Below are 12,525 nucleotides of genomic sequence, written 5' to 3'. Positions count from 1 at the left end.
TAAAGTGACTTCGTAAGACTTTTAAATTTAACACTACTTTCAGTGATACTGAATTTAAAAACACCAGCCAATAAAATAACCACACTTTTACTGAAAGCGTAACAATAAAATTAACAAGAATATTAAATATCACTATAATATTTGTGTTCTGTGCAGTTTCTGACTAAATCAGATAATGTCTAGTCCTACAAAGCTGTTGTTATCAGAGCACGTGAGCGTCATTTTCAATCAGCAAACACTGTGGAGCCAAATAAATGAATCAGAAACGGTGTTTATTTCTAAAATGAATAAGAAAGCTTTGAGACACAGCATACATCTTGATAGCGTCTGTGTTTCAGGTATGATATCCGTATCTACCCCACCTTCCTCCACCTGCACGGGAAGACGTTTGACTATAAGATCCCTTACACCACCGTGCTGCGGCTCTTCCTGCTGCCGCACAAGGACCAGAGGCAGATGTTCTTCGTGGTGAGCGCTGTGGGATTCACTCCATCAAACTAAACCTGATGCACTCCAATAATCAGTTTACCACTGGATCTGTGACTCGGTCAGCCTGGAAACTTCATTTAATCAGTCAAATGTCATATCATAATGATTGTGTTAATGATATGCAATCTGACATTACTTGATCACTTTACAAAAAAACCAAACACAAACACGTCTTGAGAGTCTAGAAGCATTGACTGTGTGATGAAGTCTATTAGAATGCATTTAAAATATCCCCCAAAAATATCCCTGTATGGGCTTTTCTTTTATTATTATATAAAATGTATTATTATTATATAGTTATGTAAAATCACACAAGAAAGAGTGCAATTTAATTATTGAGTGCAATTTAATTATTAATTATAAAAGAGTGCAATTTAATTATTGTGGTAATATACAGTTTGAATTTAGCAGTTAATATTGAGTGAGTTACATTTTAGACACTATTGTCTTTATTTTTCAGTTTTTTCCAACAAAATAGTTCTGATCAGAACATTTGTGTCTTTAAGCAAAACTTTAGTGTTTCATTTCTGAGTGAATTTGTTTTTGAACGAGTCAGTGATTCAATGACTCGTTCATAAGGATGGTCAGTTGCTTTATTTGCAAATGACTCTGTTTTAAACGAATCGTTTGAAATGAATGATTCAATTAATTAAGGGACTTGCTGCCACCTGCTGGTGATTTTAGTGTCATTTATTTATCCATGACTGGCCTAAACCTGCTAAAGTACCAGCACAAAAACACACTCTGCAAAATATAGTGTAATTATCTGAAAGAAATCCCAAAACACAGAATCTGATTGTTTTGTTTTGATAAAACGGAGTGCATGTAAACATCCCTATTATGTATCCTGTGCTAAATAATGCATTGGTGCTGCTGCCACCTGCTGGCTAAATGCAGAATCATGGGATTTATTCATCAGTAAATCTTTACAGATGCTGCTTCATGGTTTATCTTTGACTCATGACCCAGTCTTGATGCTTCTGTTTCCAGATCAGTCTGGATCCGCCCATTAAACAGGGTCAGACGCGTTATCACTTCCTCATCCTCCTCTTCTCTAAAGACGAAGAGCTCAGTCTGGCTCTGAACATGAGCGAGTGAGTACGCTGGGCTTCCTCTGTGTGTCCGAGGTCCACCGCCGATCTGTCTCTGATCTGTCTCTGTCTCTGTCTCTCTAGGGACGAGGTGGAGAAGCGTTATGAAGGCAAGCTCAGTAAGAACATGTCCGGGCCGCTCTTCGAGATCGTCAGCAGGGTCATGAAGGCTCTGGTCAACAGGAAGATCACGGTGCCCGGAAACTTCCAGGGGTAAAGCACACACACAGATGACCGCTGTATAGAGATTAAACTCAGTATTTGATGTTTCTCATCAGGGGTGGGTGATTTACTAGCATTAATGCATTTAGAGAGAAATGCATTCAGAAAGATCCATCCTCAATGATTTGCTCTTTATTGCATTTTTATATATTTGATAATTAAATCATATTTTGTACATTGTGTTTTTGTACTGTACTGCATTGGCTAGTTTATGGATAAATAAATGTGACACAAACCGCCAGCAGGTGGCAGCAAGTCCTGATCTTAATGAGTGATTCGTTGGAATCATTAATTTAAAAGATTCGTTGAAACCGGATGAATCATTTAGAAACTAAACTAGTGGGTGTCTTTACAAATGGATTATTGAATCATTGAATCAAAAGATTCGTTCAAAGCAGATGATTCATTTAGAAATTAAGCAAGTGGCTGTCTTTACAAATGGATTATTGAATCATTGAATCAAAAGATTCGTTCAAAGCAGATGATTCATTTAGAAATGAAGCATGGGGCTATCTTTACAAATGGATAATTGAATCAAAAGATTTGTTCAAGCAGATGATTCATTTAGAAATGAAGCAAGTGACTGTCTTTACAAATGGATTATTGAATCATTGAGTCAAATAGTTTGTTCTAAACTGATGGTTCATTTAGAAATGTAGCTAGTGTCTGTCTTTACGAATGGATTATTGAATCAAATGATATGCTCAAAAAAAGATTCAGGAACGAATCACTGCAGTGTTGCTCTGAGATGCACAAATGATCCGCTCCAGCTTTAGTTGGAGATATTTCATTGGCGAAACAGAAATTTTTTTTTAATATTGTGTCCAAAATGTCTTTTTTTTTTTATTTAGGTAAATATTGCATACTCCTATTTATACCAAATATTGTGGTTATAAATTGCTCATAATTCCCAACTCTAGTTCTGATGTTTATAATCAAGTTGAGCTGGTTTTGATGGTTTTCCTTGTGTGTGTGTGTGTGTGTGTGTGTGTGCGCGTGCGTGCGCAGTCACTCGGGCTCTCAGTGTATAACGTGTGCGTACAAGGCGAGCTCAGGGCTGCTGTATCCTCTGGAGCGAGGCTTCATCTACGTGCACAAGCCTCCGGTTCACCTGCGCTTCGAGGAGATCTCCTGCGTTAACTTCGCCAGAGGAACCACCACCACACGCTCCTTCGACTTCGAGATCGAGACCAAGCAGAATAACCAGTACACCTTCAGCAACATCGAGAGGTAAACCACAGACCGCATCTGTCCGTCATGAGCTGGAGATGTCTGCAGCATCAGGTCAAAGAGTCAGAAGATAACGGAGATCTCCTCTCTTCTGTCTTGTGTAGGGAAGAATACGGAAAACTCTTTGACTTTGTCAATGCCAAAAAGCTGAACATCAAGAACAGAGGAATTAAAGAGGTAATTTCTGTCGTTTTCAACACGTTTATTTTGGTTTAAGACAAAATGCACACAAGTAAGATGCTCGGCAGGGCTATAAAAAAAGAACAAATGCATTATTAGAATTAATTATGGTAAAAAAATTATATATATATATATATGTATGTATGTATTGTACAGCAAATGGAAAAATTGGAAATAAATGTTTTTGACTTCTGTTGAAAAATTTAGGGTCCATACAAAAATATTTTTTTACTCCACAAGGATGCATTAAATTGATCAAAATTGACAGTAAAGACATGTTACAAAAATATAGTTTCCAAATAAATGCAGTTCCTGCATTGCAATAACATTTCACAATTTTCACTGTATTTTTGATCAAATGTGAAAATGTGATCATGTTGTGTTCCAGATGCTGTGTGAGTTTTATTTTTCTCTGTCACACCCACATGCACGTGTGTTACATGGACATTATTTATGGTGTGGTTTGTGTGTGCTAGGGCATGAAAGGAGCCGACGGCTACAGCGACTCTGATGAAGACCAGCATGATGCTTACCTGGAGCGGATGAAAGAAGAGGGCAAGATCCGAGAGGAGGGAGACGGCAGCGACGAATCGGAGGGAGACAGCGGTACTGACACACCACACAAAATACACAGGGCTCTTCTTGCTTTTTTTAGTTGGAAAAATAATAAAAGGTTTTTAAACCTCTCTACAGAACAATCTGTTTTTATAGACGGTGCGCATTTAAGACTCTAGTAAACATCCGCTGTTGTGATTGGCTAACAGTTTTGCATATTTAAAAGATACTTATTCTGGAAATAACGGCTCGTTTGGATTAGAAATGTGTAGATACTCCGTATACATCAAGCTGGTACAGATTATGCAGTAGTGGTAAAAACATGTTTATTCACACTGATGTGTTGACCCATGTGTGAATTGGTGGGCTTAGCTAAAGAGGCAGTGATGTAGAAGTAGGCGTTGATGATCTTCTGCAGAGGTGGGGTTTTGTTACACTGTGATGTCATAATGTGACATTCCAAAACGACTCCTTTTGGAATGTACCATTATTACATCACAGTGTAACAAGACTTCTACATCACTGCCTCTTTAGCTCCGCCCACTGATTTTATTTCTCACTTAGTGAGCCCTTTAAGGAGGGGCTTAACCTTTGCATGTTATGCATGGTAAATTAAATATTGAGTTTTTTTTTAATTAATTTGTTTTTCGTGATATGGTGAAAATATGATTAAAATATGGTTTATAGCACTCTAACAATAAAATTAAACATCACAATTTAAAAATAATAATTTCAGCAGGTGCCTAATCTTGAAAGCATATTTTGTTTTGCTGTTATTCCACTAAATTCAAACAAATATATAAAGAAGATTATTTGTTGATTATATTTCTTATATATTTCTTATAATTTTTGTAAAAAATCGAAAGGATCTAATTCTTGTTTGTCAGGTTTTTTTTATAGCATCTTTGTTGGGATTAAAATGCAGCGGTTGCCTCTAATTTTAAATGTAAAGAGCACAAGCAAAGCCTTTTATTTACATTATTATTTGATTTTGGGATTTTTGGGAGGGATTTTCAAGTTATTTGACCTATTTCAATTTCACGAAGAAATTTGCCGCATTAAAAATAAGAGAAAATCATCATGAAATCAGTGTGAAATCATTGCATCGCGATGCAATCCTGCTTTTTCTACAAACAGTGATTGAATCTGATTGAATGTTTGGTGATCATTTAAAAATAGTGAGATAGCTAAAGACATGCGGCTTGAGTCTCTAAAGCTTTAAAGTAAAATCTCAGCTCTGTAGATAATATCCGTTATCTTCCTGTAGACGAGTCTTTCAACCCTGGAGAAGAGGATGATGACGTCCCTGAAGAGTAAGAGACTGAAATCTTTCTTTCCCTTGCTCTTTAGATGTGTGAGTGTCTCTGATGATATGATGTTGTGTCCTCAGGTATGACAGTAACGCTTCAGTGAGCGACAGCGAGGCGGACGACGCAGACAGCGAGGAAGAAGGCAAGAAGAAGAAGCCTGAAAAGAAGCCCAAGAAAGTGGTGAAGGAGAAGAAAGAGAGGAAACCACGGAAAGAGGTCAGACACATCTCATGCATCTCAATATCTCATGAATGACAGCTTTATTAACCCTCTCCTCGTCTCTCTGTGGCCAACAGAAGAAGGTGAAGGACCCCGGGGCCCCGAAGAGGCCGATGAGCGCTTACATGTTGTGGCTGAACGGCAACCGAGAGCGAATCAAGAGCGAGAATCCTGGGATATCTGTCACCGAAATCTCCAAGAAGGCTGGAGAGATGTGGAAACAGCTGAGCAAAGACCGCAAAGAGGTGAATTAAGATCAGTCTTCACTGCCTCCGTTAACTCTTCTTCAAAAACACATTATGTATTTCTGTGGCAAATGTCATATTGTGTGCGCTGCAGCACTGAAGACTTTTATTAGCCACTCACTGAATTATCAGTCTGTGGTTGGTTTTATTGTGCTGTGCTGTGACTGGTTGATTTGATTCAGCAGTGCGTTCAGCTCAGCGTCTCTCCTGTGTTTTTCAGGAATGGGACAGAAAAGCAGAAGAGGCCAAGAAACAATATGAGAAAGCCATGAAGGAGTACAGAGAGAGTGGAGGAGGAGCGGCTGCGTCTGTTACCAAGTGAGCCCCATAACACACACACACACACACACACACGCGCACACACGCACACGCGCACGCACGCACGCGCACACACACACACACGTACGCGCACACACGCACTCACACACACGCGCACGCGCACACACGCACGCGCACACGCGCACACACACACACACGCACGCGCACACACGCACTCACACACACACACACACGCACACACACACGCGCAGACACACGCACACACGCGCGCGCACACACACGCGCACGCACACACGCACTCACGCACACACACGCGCGCACACTCACACACACACGCGCACTCACGCACACACACGCGCGCACACTCACACACACACGCGCACACGCGCGCACACACACACATGCACACACACACATACACGCACGCGCGCACTGACGCACACACACACACACACACACACACACATACACGCACGCGCGCACTCACGCACACACACACACACATACTCACGCACACACACGCGCGCACACTCACATACACACACACACACACACATGCACACACGCACACACACGCACGCACGCGCGCACTCAGGCACACACACGCGCGCACACTCACGCACACTCACACATACACACACGCGCGCACACACGCGCACACATGCACACACGCACACACACATACACGCGCACACACACACACGCACAGACACGCACGAGCATGCACGCACACACACACATACACTCACGCACACACACGCGTGCAGACACACACGTTATGTTAGAACCGCTTTATATTTTAAAGCTTTTTTGTTTACTGTACTCTTATAACATTACATCAAAGAAATAATCACCAGATTAATCCTTCAATATTGTTAAAAGGTTTGGGGTCTCTATTTTTTTTTTTTTTTAACAAAGTTTGTTTATTTGATCAGAAAATAAAGTACAAATTTTGAAATATTATTATTTAAAACAGCTGTTTTACATATGAATATATATTAAAGAGTAATGTATTTCTGTGATGCTCCGCTGTATTTTCAGCATCATTCCTCCAGTCTTCAGTGTCACATGATCTTCAGAAATCATGAAGATATGATGATTTACTGCTCAAGAAACATTTCTGATTATTATCAGTGTTGAACACAGTTGTGCTGCTCAATATTTCTGTGGAAACTGTGAAGCATTTTATTTTTCAGGATTCAGCACTTACTGCTAAACATATATACATTTTTAAATCACTGACCTTAAACTTTTGAACATTAGTGTACGTTACGACGGTTGTTACCTGCACCTTTATGTCGACAGTCATTTCTTGTGCTTTCAGAGAAAAGAAAAAGAAAGGAGGAAAGGTGGAGGCCAAGAAGAAGAGTGGAGGAGAAAAGGAGAAGAAGGAACCTGTAAACGAGAGCTTTAAGAGTAAAGAATTCATCTCAAGCGAGGAGAGCTCGTCTGAATCTGATCAGGACAGAGGCAGCAAACGCAAGGTGTGTGTGTGTGTGTGTGTGTTCTGGGCTTCATCACAGTGATGTGTGCATCATTAACCTGCTTCATCTGTCCCAGGCCTCTAAGGATGAGGACACACCGGCCAGCTCAGAGGAGTCAGGGTCCGACTGAAGATCACGGACCGCTCAGAGACATTTCCACATCTCAGGGTTCACCAGGAATAACTGAAGAGTACTCGGACCAAGACTTTCTACTTCAGTGCCTGCAAGCACTCAGACTGAGAACCTGGAAATACATTTTCCATCCGTCATCTGTGAAACTCTCAGATCTGGTTTTTTTTTTCAGTTTTTGTAGATGCACATAATTCAGGGAAGTGTAGATAGAACTACCTGTAGAGGATTTTGCCCTCTTTTTATTTTCAATTTTTTGCCTTTTTGTTTTATTTTTCAAAATGGTAAAACTGCACTTCAGTAAATGTTTGCTTATTTTCAGTAGATGACATGTTTTGTATTTTAAACGATCAAAATGTTCACTGTTTTGCAATAAAAGGTCAGTGAGTGATTCAGTGCCCCTGTGTTTGTGTGTGTGATGGTCATGTGACGTCCTGACCGATGATACTTAAGTGTGTTTAGATGATTAAGTGTGTTAGAAAACAGCAAGCGGTGAGGAAGTGATGACGGTAGAAGTTAAGCTCAGCTTCATTCTCAGAACAGAAGTGAATGGTCAATCTGTTATCAGTTAAAATACTGTTAAACATTGCTGTTCAATCAGGGATGTGAATTTGTATGGCAAGCTGTTTTCACATTTAGTCTTTTTTTTTTTTGTGCTGCTAGAATCTATTTTTAGACACTATCTACTCCGTTAGGTAATATTACTTACTAGTGCTTGTTTAGGTACTAGTACCAATTTAAAAGACTTGAAGAATAGTATGTTTGCATAATTAATGCATAATTGCATCCTTAGAACATTGATTATGTGAAGAGAGAACTTAAGCGTAATTAAAGAGATATTTAGGATTTATACATTAAAGGACAATATATCTGATGAGGGCTTGGATTTTACTCTCTTTTAGTTTTATAGATATTTGAAGTGTTTATTGAAATCACCAAACCCAAACATAACCATTTTATAGTAAATATAGAAAGATATAAAACATTAAAGACTGAAATGTGAAGGGAGGAAAAATAGTGGGATTTTTAGTAACATAGCATTAAAAAGATAAATGTTATTAACATGAATTTTAATACAGTTAATACCATATAAGCCAGGTAGGACAATGTCTATGGTAAAGTATAAATCTTTTAAATGACCATAAAACATGATTTACATGCTAACATGAATAGTTTATGAAATACTAATGATGACGCCAGGATTAGGTTATTGAAAATAAATACACATGAAAAGGCACATATATAGGCAAAAATAAACAATTATTTAGCCAAAGTTTGTACAAAGATGATTCTCACCTGTTAAGATAAAACAAGATGATTTGATATACTATTGTGTGCTTTATAGATTATATGTGTAAAATGTCCATAAATTGGTTTTCCCATTCTATACAATGCATTTATAGATTGTCTCTAATTTACAAATTAATGTGTTCTTGTGGCAAACCATAGTGAAAAAGAAGTATAATAATAGCTTCTATAATTTCTTGTGTTTCCCCAAAATGCCTGATTAACAGCCGTTTGTCCTCTATAGAAGACGTGTATGAAAATTATTCCCTGCTTCATAACAAAAAAGTCATATTCCGATTTGAAACCCCTTCACATTTTTCTGAGATGTTTATTTAATGACAAACAATTGGACAATTATCCAGATTTAAATTATAATTAGAAAACTTTAACATATTTTACTGAGAGTGCTAAATGTGATGATTCTCTCAATATCGGTGATATTTAAAGACCAAGGAGAGAAGCGTTTATGATGATCTCTGAAAATAACATCTCCAGATTTAAAACTGGCATAAAATATCCCTAAAATATAATGTCCTCTAGAGAGTCTGTGAAAGACTGCATTTTAAGGCATTACTGAGATACTATTGTAGTTTAATTCGTATTTTGAATTGGTTTTATTTATGTATTTTCAGTTTTCATTTTATTTATTTTTGGTCATTTTTTTTATTATAATTTCTGTTTGTTTGTTAATTCACAATTCATACAGTTTTCGATTTACATTTACATTACATTTATTCATTTAGCAGACGCTTTTATCCAAAGCGACTTACAGATGATGACAGTGGAAGCAATCAAAAACAACAAAAAGAGCAATGATATATAAGTGCTATAACAAGTCTCAGTTTGGTTAACACAGTACACGTAGCATAGGATTTTAAATAATAATATAATAAATAAAAAGAAAACGGATAGAATAAAAAATAAAAATAAAAAAGAATAGAGCAAGCTAGTTAGAGGTCTTTGCACATACACACACACATACACATACAATTGCATAATGAATGAAAAGAAAATAGAATATAAAAAGATTAGAAAGGTAGTTAGATATTTTTAAAGAATAGAATTAGAATAGTGAGTGTTAAAGTTAGAGGGTCAAATAAAGATGGAAGAGATGTGTTTTAAGCCGATTCTTGAAGATGGCTAAGGACTCAGCTGCTCGGGTTGAGTTGGGGAGGTCATTCCACCAGGAGGAACATTTAATTTAAAAGTCCGTAAAAGTGACTTTGTGCTTCTTTGGGATGGCACAATCAAGCGACGTTCACTTGCAGAACGCAAGCTTCTAGAGGCACATAAGTCTGAAGTAACACATTTAGGTAAATGGGTGCAGAGCCAGTGGTAGTTTTGTAGGCAAACATCAATGCCATGAATTTTATACGAGCAGCTATTGGAAGCCAGTGCAAATTGATAAACAGAGGTGTGACGTGTATTATTTTTGGCTCATTAAAAATTAATCTTGTTGCCGCGTTCTGAATTAATTGTAATGGTTTGATAAAATTGGCTTAAAAGACCTGCCAAGAGAGCATTGCAATAGTCCAGCCTGGACAGAACAAGAGCTTGAACAAGGAGTTGTGCAGCATGATCCCAAAGAAAGGGCTTGATCTTCTTGATGTTGAATAAAGCAAATCTGCAGGATCGGACCGTTTTAGCAATGTGGTCTGAGAAAGTCAGCTGATCATCAATCGTAACTCCAAGGCTTCTAGCTGTTTTTGAAGGAGTTATGGTTGATGTGCCTAACTTGATGGTGAAATTGTGATGGAACGATAGGTTTGCTGAAAACACAAACAGTTCTGTCTTGGCAAGGTTGAGTTGAAGGATCCAGGAAGAAATGTCTGTTAGACAAGCTGAGATGCGAATAGCTACTGTCGGATCATCAGGATGGAATGAGAGGAAGAGTTGAGTGTCATCAGCATAGCAGTGGTATGGAAAGCCATGTTTCTGAATGACAGAACCTAATGATGCCATGTAGACAGAGAAGAGAAGTGGTCCAAGAACTGAGCCCTGAGGCACCCCAGTAGTTAGATGTTGTGACTCGGACACCTCACCTCTCCAAGATACTTTGAAGGACCTATCTGATAGGTAAGACTCAAACCACTGAAGTGTGGTTCCTGAGATGCCTTTTGCCAGTAAGGTTGATAGGAGGATCTGGTGGTTAACCGTGTCAAAAGCAGCGGACAGATCAAGCAGGATAAGTACTGAAGATTTGGATTCCGCTCTTGCCAGTCTTAGAGCTTCAACAACTGAGAGCAAGGCAGTCTCAGTTGAATGTCCACTTCTGAAGCCAGATTGGTTGCTGTCAAGGAGATTTTTGTGTGTGAGTAATGTAGAGACTTGGTTGAACACAGCTCGTTCAAGTGTTTTTGCAATGAAAGGAAGAAGGGAAACTGGTCTGTAGTTCTCTAAAAGAGATGGGTTGAGGTTGGGTTTCTTAAGTAGTGGAGTTATACGTGCCTGTCTAAATGATGAGGGAAAAACACCAGTGTGGAGGGATGTGTTGATGATGTGAGTGAGTGCAGGTACAACTGCAGGAGAAATGGCTTGTAGGAGATGAGATGGATTAGGATCAAGCGGGCAAGTTGTAGGGTGATTAGAAAGGATGAGTTTTGAGACTTCTGCCTCAGAGAGTGAAGAGAAGGATGTAAATGAGTGTAAGTTTGCTGGTGATATGAGCTTGACTGATTGTGGTGTGGAAAATTGTGCACTAATGTGTTTAATTTTATTAATGAAAAACGTTGCAAAGTCGTCAGCTATTAGAGATGAAGCAGGAGGTGGAGGAGGAGGACAAAGAAGTGAGGAAAATGTTTTAAAAACAAGCGAGAGTTAGATGAATTGTTAATTTTGTTATGGTAGTATGTCATTTTAGCAGAGGAGACATTAGCAGAGAAAGAAGATAGGAGTGACTGATACACATTAAGGTCAGTAGTATTTCTGGATTTGCACCACACCCTTTCAGCAGCTCTAAGCTTAGAACGGTGTTCGCGTAGAACATCAGATAACCAAGGAGCAGAAGGGGTGTTATGGGATGGCCTGGAAGACAAGGGACAAACAGTGTCTAAACAAGATGTAAGAGTGGAGCAGAAAGTATCAGTAGCATCCAAAGATCCAAACAGTTTAGGGGAAGGAGGTGAAGATGAAACCATTGCAGAAAGCCGGGAGGGTAAAAGAGTATGCGAAGGTTACGTCAAAAGATGACATGTGGAGGGGTAAGTGAAGTGTCAGGGACCATGTTGAGGTTAAGAGTGAGGAGGAAGTGATCCGATGTGTGCAGTGGAGTAACCAGAACATGATCAGTAGAGCAGTGTCGTGTATAAATAAGGTCCAGTTGGTTGCCTGATTTGTGAGTAGCAGTAGTTGACACTCGGTTGAGATCAAAAGAGGCAAGCAGAGTGTGGAAATCAGCAAACAGAGGTTTATCTAGATGGATGTTGAAATCTCCAAGCATAACTAGGGGAGTACCATCCTCAGAAAAGGTTGAGAGCAACACATCTAATTCATTTGACTCAAGAACGATTTTTCACATGATTATTTAAATGCTTCCCCTAAATTTTTTTAAATGCTTAATCAGGGAGCAAATTACACAGCAGCCTGGTTAGAGAACCATAGGTTTGAAAAAACTGAAACAAAAAACCTTTTGTCCATTGTTAGATGCTAGTTTAATGATGCTATGGCATGACATTGCATACGTAAAAATGTATGTAAGCAGTCTTGAGCGTTAATAGTGGAGCGTGTGAAGGATAGATGCGAGACACGAACACTGTTCAAGGTCTCCATTAATTTGTGCGTGTAGTAATTACATGTGTGTATATTT

At 38.8% G+C, this 12,525-nt stretch overlaps 1 protein-coding gene across 1 annotated transcript in view; it reads left to right on the top strand.

Annotated features, from left to right (window-relative positions):
* LOC132113470 (FACT complex subunit SSRP1-like) overlaps positions 1 to 7,824 on the top strand; it is a 12,536-nt gene extending 4,712 nt beyond the window's left edge. The window contains exons 7-18 of the mRNA XM_059521244.1: positions 339 to 468; positions 1,480 to 1,583; positions 1,665 to 1,793; positions 2,811 to 3,032; positions 3,137 to 3,209; positions 3,689 to 3,818; positions 5,035 to 5,080; positions 5,158 to 5,293; positions 5,374 to 5,541; positions 5,762 to 5,859; positions 7,145 to 7,322; positions 7,390 to 7,824. Coding sequence (XP_059377227.1) covers positions 339 to 468; positions 1,480 to 1,583; positions 1,665 to 1,793; positions 2,811 to 3,032; positions 3,137 to 3,209; positions 3,689 to 3,818; positions 5,035 to 5,080; positions 5,158 to 5,293; positions 5,374 to 5,541; positions 5,762 to 5,859; positions 7,145 to 7,322; positions 7,390 to 7,434 — 1,459 coding nt within the window. The 3' untranslated portion in view covers positions 7,435 to 7,824. The remainder of the gene's footprint in view (positions 1 to 338; positions 469 to 1,479; positions 1,584 to 1,664; positions 1,794 to 2,810; positions 3,033 to 3,136; positions 3,210 to 3,688; positions 3,819 to 5,034; positions 5,081 to 5,157; positions 5,294 to 5,373; positions 5,542 to 5,761; positions 5,860 to 7,144; positions 7,323 to 7,389) is intronic.
* Positions 7,825 to 12,525: the final 4,701 nt, after the last annotated feature.

This window comes from Carassius carassius, chromosome 33 (genome assembly GCF_963082965.1).
Source record: "Carassius carassius chromosome 33, fCarCar2.1, whole genome shotgun sequence".
Taxonomy (NCBI): Eukaryota; Metazoa; Chordata; class Actinopteri; order Cypriniformes; family Cyprinidae; genus Carassius; species Carassius carassius.
This window is presented reverse-complemented; position numbering and strand designations above follow the sequence as displayed.